This window comes from Conger conger, chromosome 14, assembly GCF_963514075.1.
Source record: "Conger conger chromosome 14, fConCon1.1, whole genome shotgun sequence".
NCBI classification, from domain to species: Eukaryota; Metazoa; Chordata; class Actinopteri; order Anguilliformes; family Congridae; genus Conger; species Conger conger.
Window position 1 is genome coordinate 18,130,488 of NC_083773.1, and position 21,638 is coordinate 18,152,125.

Consider the following 21,638-nt stretch of genomic DNA (forward strand, 5'->3'; position numbering starts at 1 on the left):
CATGTTTGCACAGCGCAGGCTGTGTGAGCGCAGCTGCACTGAGGTGTGTGTATGACATAAATAACACACGTCTCCTTTAGCCGTGAGGCGCAGAATGCACGAATACGGGCTCAGCACTCCAGTGGCACTGATATACATGAGCTCATAGCTTTTTTCTTTTTGCCACAAGTGTTTGAAAAGGTAATGTTTGGTGAATTAAAATAGCTGCTGATGGGGGAGAGAACAAAAGGTGAAAATCACTTTGCTGTTATAATGCAGTTTAATCAATGTAGTGTTTGTTCTTACTTTAAAAAAATCCTAGATAAGCAGCTAATCAGCTAGCTTTGTTAGCATTGTTGTGTCTAAGTCACTTCCATTGAGTGGCGAATTAAAATCGTTGAACAGTAACTATTTGCTGCAAACATAGTTTGTTGTAAACATTTGCCATCTTAACGTCAGGTAAGGTAGAGCGTGGTGTAGTCTCTCACCTGTCCCGGCCTGGTCGGTAGCCAGCCGAGCGGCTGGATGATATTGGAAATATGAGCTGAGCTGTTTGAGTCTCCTCTGAAATGATGAATGAACCCAGGAGTGAAAGACCTGTCTGCCTTCTGAAACAGACTGTCTGTCGCAGCAGGGCTCCTTGACCCAATTTCAGAGCTGATAGGGTGACCCAGCCCTCCTCCCCAGTAATGAGGCCCTGATTTCCTCTGTGACGCAGGTCCCCCCCCCCTTTGTTATATTTGGCGGGGGGGCTTTGTTTAACAGGCAGGGTTCTTCGCAGCCCCACGGTGTAAATGACCTGTCGTTCCACCGTGAAGGGGACGTTCGGGAATGCAAGCTGTGAAACTGCGGCTCGGTCATTAATTTGTGAGGGAAACGTGCCGCTGTTTTTATAATGGAGCCTGCTGTCATAAGTCTCCCTGTCCCCAATGCACCTGAGTGGGGGGGGGGGGGTCTGCTGTTCAGGCCTCCAGCTCCACTATTAATGTCCTTCACCAGGAAGAGCACTGGTAATTCTAACCAGTACGGAGGTGTGGAGAGAGATGGGGGAGGGAGAGAGAGAGAGAGAGAGGGAGGGAGAAAGAAAGAGAAGGAGGGAGGGACAGAGGTCTCACTGCTTTGTGCAATAAACTGCAGCATGTGAGAGGAAAGATCACAAAAGGAAAGAGGGAGAGAGAGAGAGAGAGAGAGAGGGAGGGGTAATGAGAAAGAGAACAGGACAGATTGGGAGAGAAAGAGTGCGTGAGAAGGAGAGAGAGAGAGAGAAGGAGAGCGGGAGAGAGAGGTGGGGTATCTGAATCGCAGACTGCAGAATTGATCAGTCAGGACAGCAGAAGGACACAGGCACCCCTCTCTCTCTGTGGGACCGAGCCTCGTGGTCAAGGCGCTAACGGCTGGAGCGGTTAGCGTTGCGCGTCCGGCACTGCGGCGGGATTCTGGCGCTTTCTAACGGGCCGGATCGGGCTCCCAGGGGCTGGGAACGCGGGTCGGAGGAGCTGCGGAAGGAATCCAGCCCTGCCTGGGCATTCCCAGAGCCGGGAGAGGAGATCATTCCGGGATGTTGGAGCGCGTCGCGTGTGGCTGCTGTACGGGATGACGGGATAACGCGGATCGCTGTGGAAACCCAGCCTCTCAGGGGGTTTAGCGGAAAGAGGAACAAATATTAAATTAGCGTTTCTCTCCCCCACGGAGTGTGGATCATCATTTTAGTTTCTTTTTTTAAATTGCTTTCTTTTTACTACACCTGTAGTTAATGTTGCTGAATCTTATTATACTCCTGATAAAAGAGGCATGGAATAGCATGGGGAACTGCATTTGTTGAGTAGAAAGACTTTGATTTGAAAGTTGTATTTGATTCAATCTAATCGGTTGGGTACCAACTATTAATCTGTTCCTGTAATGAAAAAGTTCACATATCACCCTGGGCATTCTGTTTAGAATATAATGGACAATACATAGATAAGAATTCTAATTAAAATTGTACCTGTGTTACATTTATAATTAACCTGTAAAACGCCTGCAGCTTAGAACAGTATGCAACTTTCAGGTTTGCAGTAGTACCAAAATATTTCTACATAGTCATAATAAGGGTGAGATGTGTTCTTGCGTGTAGCCTTTGTAATAATTGTATATTAAGTATATTATCATAATAAATGAGTACATTATTGTAATTAGTGAAGCAGTAGAGGGCAGCACAAAGCAGGTGCACTCAGTAAAGTGGTGTTCAATCAGATATTAATGTTTAATGTTGGCGCTATGCTGTTTGTTTGTTGTCTGAGCAGCTGTCATGTTAGTGATGGATCTCAGGCGTCAGTAGTAGAATTTCAGGGAGTTTCTGAGTGAGTGAGTAAGGCAGGGAGGGAGAGAGAGGGAAGGAGAGAGGGAAAGAGAGAGGGGTTGTGATTTCTTGCGGGCACTGTTATTGTAACGAGCTAGCTGCTTCCGGCCGTACCTCCGGGCCCCGAAGGGCTCGCTGCTCTTTGCGTTCGGTGCTCTGCTCAGAGTTACGGCTCCTGTTTAGGACCCAGTGCAGGTGGATGAGCAGAGGATGATGGATCTGTACAGAGATGATGTGAGAGTGGAGGATCTCTATTCCAGCTGAGGGGGTCTTGCACCTGGATCCTGCGTTTTCTAGGCCTGGCCCGGCACACGTGACCTCGTATGGATGTTTCCTCATCTGGCGCCCCGGAACCCTGGTGGCCTGCAACCCCGCTAACGTGCTATCGTGCTATCGTGCTAACGTCCAAACTGTGGCCGAAATCATTCAGAAACATTCGGAGGCCACAGGCCAGACATGGCCCATCGTCCTAGCCCTACTGTTTTAGGGACCCCCCAAATGAACCGCCGCCGTCCCGTCTCTGCTCTCTGACGGGGTGTGTGTGCGCTCCCGCCCCAGTTTGGGATCAGCCGGTTCCCGGAGAGAGCTGTGGGGCCCTGCCTCGGGCCCCCCCTGACGGGACGCTGTCGCCCCTGCCCTCCTGCTGCCCCTGTGCCCGGCTGTGCTGGCCCAGGATGATGTGGCAGTGTCACGTGTCAGCGGCTGGCTGCCGCTGTTACCGCCTGAAGGGCTTCTCCCTGCTCAAGCACCTCCCTCTGTCCGCAGGAGGGGCCTGTGGGCGGGGCCTGGACCAGCCCGTGGGCGAGTGGCTGGATGGCGTGGGCGTGCCCCAGTACGAGAGCCGCCTGCTGCTCCATGGATTCGACGACCTCAGGTTCATGGTGAGAACCGCCAACTGCTGGGTCTCTTTCTCACTCACCCCCTATCTCTCCTTCTCTCTCTCTATCTCTCTATCTCACTATCTCTTTCTGTTCCTCTCAATCTGTTCCTCTGGGCCCTCTCTCTCTCTCTCTCTCACCTTCTATCTCTCTCCATCTCATTGTTTCTTTCACCTTCTTGCTCACCAGGCTGCTTTCTGTCTCTTTCTCTCTATCTCTTTTTCTCCCACACATACGCTCCCTCTATCTTCCACTCTCTCTTCTTCTGTGTCCCTACTTTCTCTTTCTTTTACTTTGTCCCATCATCTGCTGCTTCCACCCACCACATGCACACCAGCTTTCTCACTCTATCTTTGTCTCTCTCCCTTTCTTTCAGCCTCATCCCCACTGTCTCTCTTAGAGCTGTGGGCTAGGGGACTCCAGTCTGTCGGTCTGTCCTGTCTGTAGTCTGTATGTTCAGCCTGTTATTTATACCTGAGCCCTGGCTTCATTCTCAGAGCCTCAGCTGTTTACAGCTCCTGTATATGTGCGTTTTAATAATCAGTCAAATCAAACACTTCTGCTTCTCCAGCATATGGCACCTGGCTTTCAGTAAACAACCTTAGAGGAACATAATGACTGCAGCAAAGTGAGAATGACTGTGTCTACAAGGCAGACATGGGAACAAATGGCAGCTTGGTGCTAAAGGGACCGTGGACAAATGACCCCTCTGTTAAAAAAGCGTACAGGCCGGCAATGCTGAAAGTTTCTGCAGGCTGGTAATGTTGAGATAAATTTAACAGCAACATAATTGCATCTGCATTCAAAACACACAAGAGAAAGGCAGTTTCTTTGTGTTGCGTTTGGCCGGGCAGAGGATCGGCAAGCCTGGGTTTTAAGTAATTAATCAATGACTGGTGCTGTGTGTGCGGGCAGTGCTGTATATTCAGTTTATGCATGGATTGTACCATAATTCCAGTTTTATAAGCCTTTATGCTGCTGGCAGCTACAGCAGTTTGTGCCACACACGTACTGTAGGGTTATGCATCTTGCCTGAAGGGTACGAGAGCAATACCTCCCCAGGAAAAGGAACTGCAACACTATTATGATTCATTTCCAGTGCCTGTCGCAATGCTGCGTCATTTCTCTCCCTCTTCATCATCCTCTTCATCACTGTCAGAGTGAGGGGAGTAGGGGGGGGGACCTCTAAACTCTGCCAACCCCCCACCCCCTCCATTCTTCTGGTTATACACTCCATCAATAGGGGCATACACTCAGCAATAAAGTGACAGTGGAGGTCCATTTTTGTTCTTCAAGGATCATTTCCCAGCTGTACCCTGAATGCATTGTAGTTCTCTTTGGGTTTGAGTGTTTTCCAAGCAAAAAAGGTAGAAATTAGTGATATATTGCTGGCTAGTACCTTTTTAGGCACTTTTTGTACCTTTATTTCTGAGAGTGTATGGAGGCAGAGTCAGCTGCTGACATAAATGCTCTGTGCAGTTGTTAGGGCCACAGCCGGCCCTGAGACACAGTTTCAGGTGTAAGTGGTGGGTGTGATTTATGGTGGAGTTCTGGGGGCCACAGCCGGCCCTGAGACACAGTTCAGGTGTAAATGGTGGGTGTGATTAATGGTGGAGTTCTGGGGGCCACAGCCGGCCCTGAGACACAGTTTCAGGTGTAAGTGGTGGGTGTGATTAATGGTGGAGTTCTGGGGGCCACAGCCGGCCCTGAGACACAGTTTCAGGTGTAAGTGGTGGGTGTGATTAATGGTGGAGTTCTGGGGGCCACAGCCGGCCCTGAGACACAGTTTCAGGTGTAAGTGGTGGGTGTGATTAATGGTGGAGTTCTGGGGGCCACAGCCGGCCCTGAGACACAACTCTCAATCTCACTGTTAATTCTTATAAACAATAAGCATCAAATCATGAAGCAATCGCTGGAAAAATACTGTCTCAACTAGCGTCTTCATCTTGTAATAAGTTTATTCAATAGGAAATATTTGCTTGTGTTAAGCTGCTGTTTGTTTGATAAGTCAAATTTTCTTACCCCATTGGGAAATCTTGAAAAACTATCTTTTACAATCTACAAGCAAAAACTATTTATTTAAATAAGATTTTAAGTGTCAATATAAGAATAAAATACTTGATTATATTTTTGGAATAGCATTGTACCTGCTCGTATGATGCCATTACCCATGTCTGGGAAGTTATTCCCTTGCCCACCACTCCAGGTCTCTCCATTTACAGCATCATGTCTGGACGCCCTTTCTTGTGAAACTGGGTCACTCCCAACCCAGCATCTGAAGATCTATAGTTGCTGATTACATTTTCCCACAGGGTGACAGGTTTATGACTGACATGGCTTTCCAGTAGACAAACACATTTAGGCCAGAACACTTGAATGCACATGCCAAGTTCAGTAATAGGCAGGCCATCATCTAAGCTTCTGAACCAGGGATATTTAAATATCCCCCCCCCAAACCAGTAGTACTGCAGGTTTTCTTTTCTACCAAATAGTTAATAATTGATTAAAGCCACTGATTGGCTAGAGATTTAGCTCACGTTGTGTCCTTGGTCTAAATCAGCCCTGATTAGAGGAGAAGAATGTAAATCAGCAGTACTGCTGCACTCAAAGGCCACATTTCAGTCTCTTTACTGCAGAATAGTTGTACACTCCTTACCTCAGTGAAAGAAATGCACTGGAAGATGGCAGCTTCGCTCAGGTGAGAGAATGCAGGAAATATAAATATTTACAGACAGAAAGCACAGAGTTACAGAGAGGAAGCACATAGTTACAGACAGGATGCACAGAGTTACAGACAGGAAGCACAGAGTTATGGACAGGAAGCTGAGAGTTATGGACAGGAAGCACAGAGTTACAGAGAAGAAGCACATAGTTACGGACAGGAAGGACGGAGTTACAGACAGGAAGCACAGAGTTACAGAGAGGAAGCGCATAGTTCCAGACAGGAAGCGCAGAGTTCCAGACAGGAAGCGCAGAGTTCCAGACAGGAAGTACAGAGTTACAGACAGGAAGTGGAAAGTTACAGAGCTCATTTCTCAGGGTCAATACTGCCTTGCAGGTTCCTCATGCAGAGAAATTGGGTTTCAGAGTTTTCCTCCCGGACTCACAAGGTGCTTTCAGGTGCTTTTTTTAGACAGGTACAGACCTGGATAAATGGGGCAGCTCTTTCCTCCCGGATGACCTAGAAAGTGGCGTGTACTCAGATGCGCTACAGTGCTGTCCTTTATCCGTGGCTGAAGGACCTCTCCATTACTGCATGCAGTAAACTCTGATTACACGCCGCAGGCGTAAGAGCTCTATGCAGTCATATAGGGCCACAACTGTCCCTGGAACACACAACTCAGCTGTAAAATGGTGGGTGGGATTTATGTTTCAGCACTTTGGGGCCACAGCAATTATTTTTTAGGGCTGCCAAAGTCCTGTAGGTCTGAGTTTCAACCGCAATCTGGCACACCTGATTCTGCCCTGCTCTAGCTGTTGAAGGAGGTGTGCTTTGTTAGGGCTGGAATGAAAACCTACAAGATTATAGATCTCCAGGAACAGGGTTGGTCACTGCCACCCTAAGCCAGCACTGGAAAGAAGGCACAAAAATCATTTTTGATCTGACACATAAAACATTTGCATCAAATTGGGAAGCGGTTGCACTGATACTGCTCACATGATACCACTAAAGGCCCAGCATACTCAAGTCTGGAGAGTGAATTGATCTAGGCTGGGAGATTCCCTTGTGTTTTTTTGGCATTTCTTTCCTCCGCAGGCGTAAGGGAAGGGAGAGTTATTTTTAGCGTAATGCACACGATGATTTGTCTCTCCAATGAATTAAAAATTAAAATTGTATCTGCTAGCGGATGAACTCATTGTAAGGGAGCCCTTTTACCGGAATAGCGGTCATTATCGCATGGTTTCAGTGAACACAGTGCGTAATGATACTTCCCAGCACTGCATGTCCCAATGGCTAACACTTTAGCCATGGCCAATTAAAAAAACCTGCATCTCCAAAGAGCTTCAAGCTTCCTCAAACACCACCGCATTCAATGCGGTCTTTGTTATATGTGAAGGTGTAGTATTCACTGTAGAGAAAGACATAGAAAAGTTGTGTGTAGTATTGATATTTTCATTGAAAAACTTTCTTCATAGCCAGTTCTATTACACAATTTCTTGAACTGACTGTCAGATTAGTGTGAATGGTGTTTTTCAAGTAACTGGTCGACTGAGTGAAACTTTCCCAGGTGAGCCAAACTGTGGGCATGTTTAAGATCAGCAGTGTTGACTAATAGGTTATGGGTAGTGTGGTATCAAAAGCTTTTTCCTAAACTGCCCAAAAATGTTGTAATGCAATGCAAATGCCCTGTTAATTTGTAAAGTTTCAGCACCTGCATCTCTAGTCATCTTGGTTGGTTTTATAATTGTTTTATATGTTTTAGCTCTGGTCATTTTTTATTGGTTTACTGACAGTACACAACTGATGAATTCCTAAAGATGCTGTGGATTTTATTTTATTTAGGGAGCGGTCTATAAATGTTTAATTTTATTCAGACAGGCGGGTTACAGATGGGATCACAGTGCAGAGGTGGGAATCCATCCCCTGGCTGTGGGTGGGTGCGGGGCTCATCAGATTCCTGTAGGATTCAGGTGTCAGATTCCTCCAGAGTACCTTTCAAATGAGCATCTATTCTTTTGCAAAGTGTAATGAGACTTAAATCCTTTTTTGTTTGTTTTATCAAGTAATATTAGCTTGTTATTTTTTGCTTGACAAGTGAAATTTTCTTACCTCAATTTTCTCTTAAGTAAGACAAATAAGACAATATTCTTTTTGTCTTATTTAGGAAAAAAGCTATAGAAAATAAGATTTTAAGTCTGGACTAAAATACTTGGATATTTGTTTTGTTGTCCCAGTAAAATGTTTACTTGCATGTTTATCTTTAGGAAGCACAGGGTCCTTGGGATGTACAGTACATTTAGATTTCCACAATCCTCTTGGCCCGCCGGCCCACTTCTGCTCACCGTCAATAATTCATCCTCTCATGGAGGCTAGCACATTCTCAGCGGCGCTGCCTTCCCTTTCCACATAAATTTAACATGAATGATGTTCTCTGCTTCACATGAGCGATGTCCGCAGAGTCAGTGCGAGATGGCTGTTCCACCTGTTCCCTTATTGATACTAAGAAGCGTTTAGTCTCGCAGAACCTCTCTCTTTAGACAGGATGCAGATGCTATGCACAGTGTTGTGTTGTGATTTTTGATTATGTGCTGACACGAAAACCCTCTGTTTCTGTCAGAGCGTCAGAGCAGCACAGTGCAGTCTGCTAGCCCAGATTTATATGAGAGCAACAGCTTGGCAGATTATATGATTGTTTCTGGGCTATGAAATGGTTACTGCAACCAATAAATGTCTTCCCATAAACTCAAGGCCGTTCACAATGTGCCCCCTTTCTCTTCCTTTCTCATTTGCTCTCTTGCTTCCTGCTCTCTCTTTCCTTCCTTCTTTCTCTCAACAAAATTCGTTTTAGAGATGATTTATAGACATGCCTTTAGATGGTTTTGTTGGCAGAGCAAAAAAGTGACAAAGAAAAATGGTCAACAAATAATTACACTGCTAAACACTGAAACTGGAGAATGAAAAAAAAATATTGAGCATCATTGGAAAACACGGACTGTTAACAGTCTCAGTGGTACCAGGGGATTGTACTTGTGAGGAAGATACTAAAATTTATTCAGTAAATATCCAACCGTAAAACGTATTTGTCTGTAAAAATGTAAGATAGATAGATCTTTGAGGGCAGTGTGTCCTTTAGACCCAGTAACGCAGCTGTTTTTGGATAACACCTCTACAGAAGGAAGTGTATGTATGTTCTAGCTCAATTTTGCAATGGTCTCATGATCTTATTTCTGGTCACATGATCTCCTGTAATCTTGTCTGAGTTGATCTGTGATGCTCTGGTGTACACTAGGGCATTGTCAGTCTCTGTTTTCTATCTCTGACACTAAAAACAGTCTGATAATATGTCATTTCCTCCTCATAAATGCTTCATAGTGGATCTTTGATTTAATTTATACTTGAATTGACCCTTCTTGCCCGCTCAGCTCTGGCCCACAGATAGTTAACGTTCTTTAGTAGTTTGCTGATTAATGAGTCTTGAGGAGCCATTGATTGGGCCGTGGGTCTCAGGAGGGGAAGACCAGGTTTCTGTCCTCTCTTATCTCTCACCCGGGCTGTCTGAGGATTCGTGCTGATCACAGCCCTTCCTTAATGTGATCTGACATACGTTCAGAGAAAAAAAACAATCAATGCGAATGAAGGCCGCTGTGTTAGAGAGCATTAGGAAGATTTCCCTGGAGCACTCCTCAGTCTCCACCACCCCCACGGACCTGTCCTCAATCGCCCCCCCACCCCACATCCAGAACCCCAGTGGACCTTCTGAGAACTGCGTCCGGCGCTGACGCCCTGTTTATGCAGGGCTGCAAGGGAGAGGGTCTGTAACCCCGCTGATTTGCCGGTAATGAACTTGACAAACAAACTGCAGCCTGTTTGTCATGCGGAGCAGAGAATCTGCCGTATAATCATTCACCAGCTTCACAGAGTCCTATGTTAATTTGTTTTAGTTTATCAGAGTCTGAAGGTCCTCAGGTCATAGGAACAGACAGGCTGTGAGTGATAGTGCTTCTGCACTAAAAAAATCTTTTAAATTTAAGTCCACTTAAAAGTTGAAGAGGATTTGATATCGCTTTAAATCCTTTCCGGGGTATAAATACAGACAAAAAAATGTATAACAATGTATAACAAGCCTAATATAGGGCTAGGTCATGCAGAACATTAAAAACATCAGAAATATTTCAGTGAAAAAGCCTTCGTCAGAGAGTTACAAAGTGAGAACAATAAATGGACTGCATTTATGTAGCTCTTTATCCAAAGCTCTACAATTAGCTATCCCACAATTAATGCCTCTCATTCACCCACACACACCAACAGAGAAAGGCTGCCATGCAAGGCACCAACCAGCTCGTCTGAAACAATTGGGGGTTAGGTGTCTTGCTCAGGGACACTTTGACACACCCAGAGCAGGGGATCGAACCTGCAACTCTCTGACTGGCAGACAGCCGCTCTTACCTCCTGAGTGAGTATCATATATCAGTGCTACTAATGGACAGTGACTATCAGCTGGAGAGGCTGTCCTGGGTATCTCTGACCCGGGCTAACAGTTTCCAGACCCAGGTGTTGTAAATAACCAGAGCTGAAGGGTTAAGCAGTGCTCCAGCTGGGAGTGGCTATCTGGCAGGGGTTCGTGGCAGGGGGACAGGGCAGATTGAAGGCTCTTGGCTGGGCAGTGTGTGTTTTTGGGAAATGACTTCCTCCTCTATCCTGTACTCATTTTACCTCCTTCCAGTTTGTACAAATGAGAGTGTGTGGAGTACAGTGATTTATTTAAGTGTATGTGTGTGTATGTGTGTGTGTGCATGCGTGTGTGTGTGTGCGTGTGTGTGTGTGCACGTGTGTGTGTGCATGTGTGTGTGCAAGCGTGTGTGTGTTTGCGTGCGTGTTTGTGTGTTTGTGCGTGTGTGTGTGTGTGTGTGTGTGTGTGTATTGGTGTGGATGTAGATCGGATAACTGTGAGGTGGTTATTCCTGCAAAGTATATCATTGTGGTAACATTGCATTTTTGTACGTGTCCCTTGCGTGTGTGTGTGCATGTGTGTTTGTGTGTATGTGTGTGTGTGTGTGTGTGTGTGTGCATGCATGCATGTGTGTGTGCGCGCAGGGTGGAGATGTGATGGAGGACCAGGACCTCCGTGAGATTGGGATCACCGACCCAGGACACAGGAAAAAGATCCTACATGCAGCACGTGCCCTGCCCAAGGTGGGTGCCCCCCTTCCAACCCCCACACCCCCGGGGGCTCAAAGCTGTTCCACTCCTCATCACACTCGCTCAAGCGAGAGGGTCTGTTTTATGTTTTTAAGACCTTCTATCGCAGCGCAGACAGTCTCTGGCTTCATCAGTGCTCATGTCTGAGCACGCACTCTTTGAAATGGGCCTTGAGTGAGCAGTCTTGAAAAGGGGCATCACCAGCACTCATTATGTTGGCTAATGACTGTGGCTTTTAGCCTGTAGACCAGGGCCCTGAGGTGGGAGGATGGCACAGAAGCCTGAATGAAAGATTTATCATGGAACATTTTTCCCAAGCAACTGACCTCTTAAAAAGGATCTGAATTTGGATCATATTATTTTCTGGGAAAATAAACAGTTTGGATTGAGTTTCAGAAAGCAACAGATGTGTTGGAAAGCAGTTGGCAACACTGCGACTACATAAAGCTGCCATCACAACGGACAGACTTGAACAGCTGGGGTGCCTTTTTATAATTATTTTCAATTAGTTTGGAGCATTTTCTACTCAGCTATTGCACACCAGGCGCCTCTCGATGATCTGCTCTGGGCGCCTTGCTGTTTTTAGGTGCATATGGAGCTGAAAATGATCCCATTCTGATGCGCTTCGAGTCAGAGGAAAAAAACACCCTATGTCACCATCATTCTTTTCTCTGCTGTCCAATCACATGAAAATAGAGGCGGGCCTTGATTCTGCCATTATCTTAGGCTGTAAACAAAGAAGACGGAAGAGAAGTTGGTTGTGATAGTTTCTGCCCATTGAAGCTGTAAGATTTCACAAATTGTGGCTACCATTAAAAAAATGGTATGATCGATGTAGATGGTAGTTAAGTTATATTCAGGTGAAATGTCCTTAAAAGTGAATAACTAGCATCATTAGTCAGCATTAGTAGTATATTCTATACTACATGCTGCTATTTTATACCTGGTGATGATTACATTTTATGTGCTTTTGTTATATTTAATATTTATTGCTGTATTATTTTGTATTTATTCATTTGTTTATTTTTTATCGCTGGATTTGATACTGCATTGTAGTTTCTGGGGGCACTATATTTCATTCGTCTTACACCTGTAATGTGAAGAATCATAACTTGAACTTGAACTTGGCAGGAGCAGAGTCGCTAGTATTTGCCTAGCAACGGCAGAAAAGACACAAACAGCTCCTTTTAGTTTTTTTTTACAGAACAGGCCTCATAAAAATGAAGACCATGTGCCTTGTGTTTTAAAGCTGACAGAGCACAGCCCGTGAGATGGCAGGCTAAGAGGGCACCTTGTCTGACTCTCTGCTGCCCCCTGCAGGTAAAGGCGCTGGGCTACGATGGAAGCACCTCGCTGGCCTCCTGGCTGGACGGGCTCGGTCTGCAGGAGTACCTCCACAACTTCCTCTCCAGTGGCTACCGCACCCTGGACAGTGTGAAGAACTTGTGGGAGCTGGAGATCGTTAATGTGAGTGCGGGATGCATGTCTGTGCATATGTGAGTCTGTGTGTGTGTGTGTGTTTGCGTGTGTGTGTGAAAGCGTGTGTGTATATATATGTATGTGTGTGTGTGTGTGTGTGTGTGTGTGTGAGTATGTGTATGTGTGTGTGTGTGTGTGTGTGTGTGTGTGTGTGTGTGTGTGTGTGTATATGTGTGTGTGTGTGTGTGTGTATATGTGTGTGTGTGTGTGTGTGTGTGTGTGTTAGTGTGTGTATATATGTGTGTGTGTTTGTGTGTGTGTATATATATGTGTGTGTGTGTGTGTGTATATATATGTGTGTGTGTGTGTGTGTATGTGTGTGATTTGAGGACATGTATCTGTATTGCTGCACACACGCTTTGTGCTGCAGGTGCTGAAGATCGGGCTCCTGGGACACAGGAAGCGCATCATCGCCTCTCTAGCCGAGCGGCCCTATGAGGAAGCGCCCGCCAAACCGCCCCGCCTCTCCCAGATAAGAGTACGAGACAACAGGGTCCCCTGCACACGAACACACACACTCACATGCACATTCACATACACTCATACAGACACTCACATACACACACACTCACATGCACATTCACATACACACACACACTCACATACACACACACTCACATGCACATTCACATACACATACACACTCACATACACACATACACACATACATACACTCTCATACACATACACTCACACACACACTCACATGCACATTCACATACACACACACACTCACATACACACACACTCACACACACATTCACATGCACACACACACTCACATACACACACACACACACTCACATGCACATGCACACACACACTCACATACACACACACACACACACTCACATGCACATTCACATACACACATACACACACTCACATACACACATACACTCAGACGCACATTCACATACACACATACACACACACTCACAAACACACACCCATACACACATACACACACACACACACCCGCGCACACTCACAAACACACACACATGCAGGCACATTAATTATTTTTTTTTTTTTAATAAAAGCCACATACTAGTGGGGACATACTAGTGGGGACAGTTTCAAACTTTTATGAAAACAAACTGTACTGCTAGCACAGAGGGCTTATCTACGACCATCCAATCAACACCAAAGCTTCATGTGATAAACAACAGCATGCACAGATGTGTGTCCGACATGCAATATCAGTATTGTCCACCAGGGACAGACTTTTATACACTTTTCCTGTCAAGCAGATGGACACACAGATTTGGAAGTGGATTTTTGTCCCCATATATGTGACCAATCCCCACAAGGGGAGGTCAGTCAAAATTTTGTTTCCGTGTCTGTGTCAGTGTCAGGATCTGGCATCTCAGAGGTCATCCCCGATCAGTCACATGGACTCCTACCTGGGCCGCTCCATGGACCCACTGCTTCCCATGGGGGATTCTGGGAGATGGAGTGACATGGACCAAGAGCACGAGGCGTCTATCCGCCGGCCCCGCAGTGCTCGCCCCCGATCTCACGTGAGTCTGCTCTTCCTCCTGTCTGTCTGTCTGTCTGTCTGTGTATGTCCCACTCTCTGTCTATGTCTGTCTGTGTGTGTGTGCTGTCTCTGTCTGTCTGTCTGTCTATGTCTGTGTTTGTCTCTGTCTATGTCTTTCTGCTGTCTGTGTCTGTCTGTGTGTATGCTGTTTCTGTCTGTCTCTGTTTGTTTCTGTCTGTCTGCCTGTCTGTCTGTCTTTCTGTCTGTCTGCCTGTTACTCTCTGTCTGTGTCTGTTTTTCTATCGGCTGCCTGTCTGTCTGTGTGTACATCCACCTCTCTGCCTCAATCAATCCACTTGTGTGTTCCTGTGTTATCCCTATGTGTCTGTAAAATGTCTGTAAACTGACGTTTAGATGCACTTTTACAGTTACCTATAGAGGTAACTCCAAAGACCTTAGATTCAGGTGTCAGTAATCAACAACTTACTATAGGTTTTAAGACCTTGCAACAAAAGGCAGTTCTTTATCTTTAACCCCATAAATGGCTTTTATTTGTCGCTATTAACACGCTGCTCTTTTGTCCCTTTCAGGACAGGCTGATTGACCGGCAGAGGGAGCCCCGCCTAACGCTGAGACCCCCCAGCCACGCCGTGCCCTACGGCCCCACGCCCTCCTGGCAGCACCAGCCCGAGAAGCTCATCTTCCAGTCCTGCGGCTACGAGGCCAGCGTGAGGATCCGCCGGGGGCTCCCAGGCTGGTGGGGAGGGGGGAGGGGGGCAGCCCTGGGCCTGCCCACTCGCAGTGTCCGAAAGGGCGAGTGTTGGGGAGTAGTTTAACAGCACTTACCTGGAGACATATTGTCAAAGATCATCAGACTAGATTCAAATGTCAGTAATTCCAAAAGCTTGCTGTTCAACTACTAGTGACAGTGTCCCAGTGTTGGGGTGTAGTTTAACTACATGCAGTTCAGCTCATGCAGGCAGAGCTTAATTATGAATGAGATGGGGAGTTATCGGAACGGATAGCTGATCGGTGGGGGGTGGGGGGGTTTGGGGGGGCAGCTGCTATCGGAATGGATCACGGCCCCAGGCGTGGTTGAGATGCCCATTCATTACAAACTAATGGGAAATGATGGGAAATGATTCCAATCGGTTACTCAGACCGGACTGCAACCAGACATTTTGAAAACCAGACTTTCCAGTTGAAACTGGACATCTGGCACCCCTAGCTAATGCAGTGTGGGGCGCGTTGGCCCTGGTCCTGCATGGTCACAGGGTCTGAAAGGCAGTGTGTTTATGTAGTTAAACTAGCCACTTAACTATTATAAACTATCTGCTTTCGATAAAAGCGTCAGCCAAATGACATGTAATGTAATGTAATGTAATTACATATTGCAGCTATTTGCACATATTTTTATTTCACATTTGTGTAGTGATTGTAGTAGTTAATTACTTTTTCTCATTTTCAGGCATAGTTAACGATAAGAACTACCAACTAAGTTTGATTCCGAACCCCTTAGACCACATAACACCTCTTCTCTTCCTTTTTCCACTAATCTGGGTTGGTAAGAAGTACTCCAGTCCACAAGAGTTGCCAACAGCCAACTGGCAGTTGCCACACATTTCTGGTTTTCCAGCTGTATCATTTTCAGTAGTTGTAGATTCACAAGCTACATTTAGGATGGGATAGGATAACTTTGCTGTAGTTCAACTACTTTCTGTGTGAAGTAATTGGTAGTTTGTACAGCTACACTTTCAGAATAGTTTCCCCAAATCTGCGGAAAGGCGCTTGCGTTCAGTGAAACTACCTTCCATTTCCGAGGCTGTTAGCTGGAAAACGTGGTGGATTGCAGACCCCTGGGCCTTGCTGTAGAGGCGATGAATTGCTGCGACTCTCTCTCATTCTCTCTGAATCCCTCTGATGAGTACAGTTCTGTCCATTGGGCTTTAAAAGTGTTCCTGCAGATTTACTGTTTGCAGCGCCGTCATAAATGAGTCCTAGACAGATCAGTAATTGCCATAGCTGATATCTCTTCCCATAATCCCGCACCCTTGCTTGTTATTACTGCTCTTCAAAAGCCATCTGCTGTAGGCAGACGCAAGCGGCACAAAATGAATCAATAAAATATTTAAAATGTACATAAAGCATTTCCTAGGCACAGCGGGGAAGTTGTTTGCAGGATAATCGCTCTGGATCATAGCAGCAATTTTGTATTTAAAACAGTTGGCCCGAGTAAATGCGTGCCTGGCTTTGTGTTTGTCAGGCCTCACAGAACCTGCACAGGTCCATCAGCGAACAGCATTGATGACAAATGCCTTTGCTCCACAAAGTGGGTTGTCAGTCATCCAAATTGCTTGTTTCTGAAGCCCATCTTTATCGATGTCCTTTTACAGTACCTGGGATCGATGCTCATTAAGGATCTGAGGGGCACGGACTCCACCCGAGATGCCTGCGCCAAAATGAGGGTGTGTGAGACTCTCTCTCAGTCCAACCTGTGGACTGATTCACAGGGGTTTACCCACATGGTGAATAGTGGTCTGAACAAAACGTAAAATAAATGTTCATGTTAAGTAAACTTTTACTGTGTTTTAAGTGTCTTATTCTTATAATGAGATATTATATTTTTTCCTCTCAAGTAGAGCATATTAGCTTGATTTAAGCTTAAATATTCTTACCCCATTGGCAAATCTTGAAATAAGTGTCTGACCTCATTGGCAATATTTTTGCCTTATATAGAAATAAGATTACCTAAATATTAAAAAAAGTTAATTGACTTACCAAAGATCTTACCAAGTCTAAATATAAGACTGAAAGGCTGCTTGCGATTGACTTATTGTTTTGTTTTTACAGAGTACATATGGTCTGCTGTCTTTCCCCGTTGGACTCATATTTACTCTGTTAGAGTTGAATTAACCCTGGACATTTTACTGTGTGGGACCATTTTTCTGTTACTCCTTGAGACATAGATCTCCAACCCTGAAGAATGCTCCATCTTTTAGGAGTGTCACTAAGTCCTTAAGTGCTATAGGGGTGCGGGTCTCTTCTCATGGAGGACTGTGATGGGTGGACTGGAAGTGTCAGTCAAGATCTGGACAAAATTCAAATGCCATGTTGTGCTGACCCCCGTCCTGTGTTTCTGTCAGAGGTCAACAGAGCAGATGAGGAAGGTACCCAGCATCGTTCTCTCCATAACGTACAGAGGGGTGAAGTTCATTGACGCAGGGGGTAAGGTAAGTGTGATCGGAGTGATATCAGAGGGGTGAAGTTCATTGATGCAGGGGGTAAGGTAAGTGTAATCAGAGTGAGGTCAGAGGGGTGAAGTTCATTGACGCAGGCAGTAAGGTAAGTTTGATCAGAGTGATGTGCGAGGGGTGAAGTTCATTGACACAGGCAGTAAGGTAAGTTTGATCAGAGTGATGTCAGAGGGGTGAAGTTCATTGATGCAGGGGGAAAGGTAAGTGTGATCAGAGTGATCTCAGAGGGGTGAAGATCATTGATGCGGGGGGTAAGGTTAGGGTGATCAGAGTAAATCCTGTTCTGGTGTTCCATATGCAGAGACAGAACTGATACTGTACACCAGGTCTCACCTACACTAAGTTTGCCCCCTTTATTTTTGATGGCTAATTGTAGGACAATGTGAGAAGATGTGTCTTAATATACATCAGGGGTCTGTAAAGCAGGGCTGTATAGATTTTCAAAAAGCATTGGGCACATCCACTAAAGAATTACCCTCTTTAAGGTGTGAGATCACAAGTATGTGATGAGAATGTTCTTAACTGAAAATTCTAATGCTGATGTAACAATCCCTACTGGTTATTGAAAGGGGAAAGGAGTTCTAGAACACTAACTTAGAATTTTGGAAAATGGCTTGAATGGCTAATCAAGTATCTGAGCAATTTGGGTATTAAATAATAGCTGGAATGCTTTTTGCACTTAAAATATGAGGTTACTTGACCTTATCCAGGGAATAGAAGGGACCACAGGTGGTCTAGATTGTGTAGCTGCCGGGGATATGAGCTTATGAATATCCCTTACAGCTCACTAAACATGTTTACGGTGAAGGGTCATTTTTCAACCTCCTGTGTGCAGAGGCCAGTGACAGGGTGACAAAATGTGCCGTGTGTTTCATCTCAGATGATGCCTGACCTCCAACCATTTCCTCTGCAGAGTGTGATTGCGGAGCATGAGATTCGGAACATCTCCTGTGCAGCCCAGGACCCAGATGACCTCTGCACCTTCGCCTACATCACCAAGGACCTGCAGAGCAACCGGCACTACTGCCACGTCTTCAGCACAGTGGACATGGTGAGAGACGTAGCACAGAGCTATCTTCTGTACAGAGCGCAGTGCTAATGCAAAATGCTCATGCAAGGTCCTTTTAGATAACAGTAAACTGTGCAGATTAAACAGTTTAATAACCCACAATTAATCACCTCCCCCTTTTGCAGAACCTGACCTATGAGATCATCCTGACTCTGGGACAGGCATTTGAGGTGGCCTATCAGCTGGCTCTCCAGGCCCAGAGGACCAGGCAACAAGTAATTTCATCAGGACCGGGGTCGGAGGTCATCGAGACCAGGTTGAGCCGACCGATGTCCAGTTCCCGGCGATTGTCAGCGGTGAGTAGATCTCCTGGAACCTGGATGGAGCACATCCATTACATTTGTTATTTAGCTAAAGCTTTTATTCAATGTAACTTACAGTTGTTAGACTTAGCTGGGGCCAATCCTCCCCTGGAGCAATGTGGGCATAATGGCCTTGCTCAAGGGCCCAACAGCTGCACAGATCTTATTGTGGCCACACTGGGTCTTGAACCACCAACCTTCCAGGTCCCAATCAAGAACTTTAGCCACTAGGCTACAGGAATCCAGTGACACACATCAGGGGTATATTATAGCTGAGCACATTTCTAAAGCACAGTCTGCATTTTTTCTGCACACAGAGTTGAATCTGCTGCGGCAGATCATATGCATATTCATGAGGGCCATGACCAAAGGCTATGTCCTTGGGCAAGCCTCCTCATGAATATTCATGGTTTTAATGCAGTGCCGGACAGAGATGGCCATCTGTTTGGCTGCAGAGAACCGGTGACATCGCTCACATCCGACCTGGGTCAAATACGTAACTGTTTTTTCGTTTCAAATACTGTTGCTTTACTGAGCTTCTCTGGTGTATTGGAACCTATGATATGCTCTCAAAATATGCAAGCCCCACCTGCTGGTCTGCACCAGCCAAGATCAACTGAACACTGAAAAGTATTTGAATCCAAAACATTTACATGTTTGGCCCAGGTCTGACTCGTGTAGTCCAGCCTAGCCTGCCCTTCCCAACTGTGCCTGTCGCCCTCTCCTAACGGCCACGTGTCTGTGTGTGTGTGTGTGTGTGTGTGTGTGTGTGTTCTCTTGGTCCTCCTCTATCCCAGAGTGCACCTGTGCTGCAGAGCCGCTGTCATGCGTGTTCGGCTCACCGACCCTCCTTCCTTCCACTGCGCTCTCTCAGTCCTACAGTCCAGGTTCTGCTCTCTCTCCTTTTCCTGTCCCCATCTCTCCATCCTCTCCTTCTTTATTTCAGCCTTTTTCTTTTCAAATAATAATATCCCTCCTGACAGCTAATTTCATCCTCATTTCTAACCATTAAAACACCACATAAGGACTTATTGTACTTGGTGCAGTATTGCAAGCATGCACTTAGGATCTGACTTCTCGAATCCATAGGAAAGCTTTTATTTTTGGTGTGTGTAAATATTGGACATCTCTGCTCATCCTGCAGCAGTACGTCCAGTGAAATCTGTATCAGTGGGTTGCAAAGTAACAACTCTGGAAAATCACATACAGTATAATGTCGCTGAGCGGTGTTCTTGTTTCCTGTGGATACTGTGTTATATTAACAAGCACAGCAGAGAACACAGACCTCTTTTTCTCTCTGTCCCTGCTCTCTTTACCTCTCCTCGTTGTTTCTTGTCTCCGTTCTGACCCTCTGTCTCTACCCTTATGTGTCTCGTCTCTTTTCCTGGACATTCAATGCGCCTCTTTATTCGTCCTCCCTCGCTCTGCTCGTCGTGTTCAACTGATCTGTTACTTTCTTTCTCTCTTTCACTCTTTATCACACTCAGACTCAGTCCTTTCGTTTTCAGCATGTATAAACATAAGGACTTAAAGCTCTGAAAGCATCATGCATCATGCCATGATGTCACTTCCTTTACTCGTTTAGTATAGCTTTGCTTTATTTTCCGCTATATTGCAGCATGGGGTACGAGGGGTGTGGCATTGAGTTTTGTGATGGGGTTTGGTCACCAAGGCAATAGGGGTGAGAAAACCAGTCGTATATTAGCTACAGGGACTGAATATGTCTGTCCATGTGTCACTGTCTGACCTTTACCTACAGCTGGTAGATCTCTAGCTCTTTCTTTCTTTCTTTATTCCATTTGCTTTCTTGTGCTGCTATCCTGTCTGTCCGTCTGTCCGTCTGTCTGTCCGTTTCTTGTCTAACTGAACGTGCCCACGTTCACCAGTGCATCTGCATTCTCCTCTTCTAGCTCTGTGTGCCATTGGTCAGGTCTGATGATCTGAGCATTCCCCTCACCCTGCTCTGTGTGCCATTGGTCAGGTCTGATGATCTGAAGAGATAGCGTTGTCATGCCGAATGGCTACACTTTTGCCTTGGGTAATGGGGGATGTGAGTGATGCTCTCTTCTCCTAAGTTTGGAGTCTCACCCCTTGCCTTCCCCCCTCCCCTCCCCCCAGCTGGTGGACCCCCTGGAGCTTGAAGCAGACACACAGTCCCTGGGCAGTGCCACCTGGCTTTCGGATCCGAGGGACTCTACCCAGCGCCCCATCAACACCACCAAGTATGAGACAACCATATTCTGAAGTTGGCCATGACCCATTCCCCAAACCCTCAGTTCCCCTGTGCTCCGTGCCTTCTCACTGTGACTCCGCCTCATCCCAGGACTGGCCCCTCCCCCTCTCCTGCACTCTGTGTGCTCCTGAGCAGGGAGCCCCTCCCCTCTTGTACAGCCCTGTGACCCTGTGATGTCACACTCTAATGACTGCTGATGGGACGGTCATGGCCAGACGTGCCCTGCCCCTGGCTAACTTCTCAGCACTCTGCTGACAGTCCTTCCAACGTCCCGGCATTTATTCTTCACTCCATAGGTTTTAATACCCTCTGTTTTAAAGTTTTTGTTGCATAGACTTTGTGCCATTACTTTATGTTCCTCAAAACTACCCATAAACTGGATGGTTTGTCCCTGTTACTGGACTTGAGAATTACTGGACTTTTTTTTAAGAATTAATCAGTAATGTAGCGCATTTAAACTGTGCCATCCATATGCTGAAACACTCAACTACTTCTGTTTCTGATGCATCATCTCAGCTATATCATTTGTGTTCTTCGTAAAATAATTATGTCTTAACGTTAATGTTTTGATGCCAAAGCTGCAGTCTTCCGAAGCTTTTAGTCAGATGCCCTCATCTCAAATCACAATGACTGCGTGTCCCACACCTCCTTGCCCCATCCCCCTTTCCTCCTGAGGAAATAACACCCCTCCTCTTTTTGACAATCCTGTCTTTCCCTCTTTCCGCCCGTTCTTCTCGTGTTTTTTGTCCCTCGTAATGATGA

At 46.0% G+C, this 21,638-nt stretch overlaps 1 protein-coding gene across 1 annotated transcript in view; it reads left to right on the plus strand.

The window, feature by feature from the left end:
• Positions 1-21,638, plus strand: part of LOC133109387 (ankyrin repeat and SAM domain-containing protein 1A-like) — a 61,895-nt gene that overhangs the window by 33,148 nt on the left and 7,109 nt on the right. Inside the window, exons 15-25 of the mRNA XM_061218710.1 lie at positions 3,086-3,198; positions 10,952-11,050; positions 12,377-12,523; positions 12,906-13,013; positions 13,888-14,058; positions 14,609-14,746; positions 16,412-16,483; positions 17,162-17,248; positions 18,186-18,323; positions 18,467-18,637; positions 20,762-20,865. Of these exons, the coding sequence (XP_061074694.1) occupies positions 3,086-3,198; positions 10,952-11,050; positions 12,377-12,523; positions 12,906-13,013; positions 13,888-14,058; positions 14,609-14,746; positions 16,412-16,483; positions 17,162-17,248; positions 18,186-18,323; positions 18,467-18,637; positions 20,762-20,865 (1,348 nt within the window). The remainder of the gene's footprint in view (positions 1-3,085; positions 3,199-10,951; positions 11,051-12,376; positions 12,524-12,905; positions 13,014-13,887; positions 14,059-14,608; positions 14,747-16,411; positions 16,484-17,161; positions 17,249-18,185; positions 18,324-18,466; positions 18,638-20,761; positions 20,866-21,638) is intronic.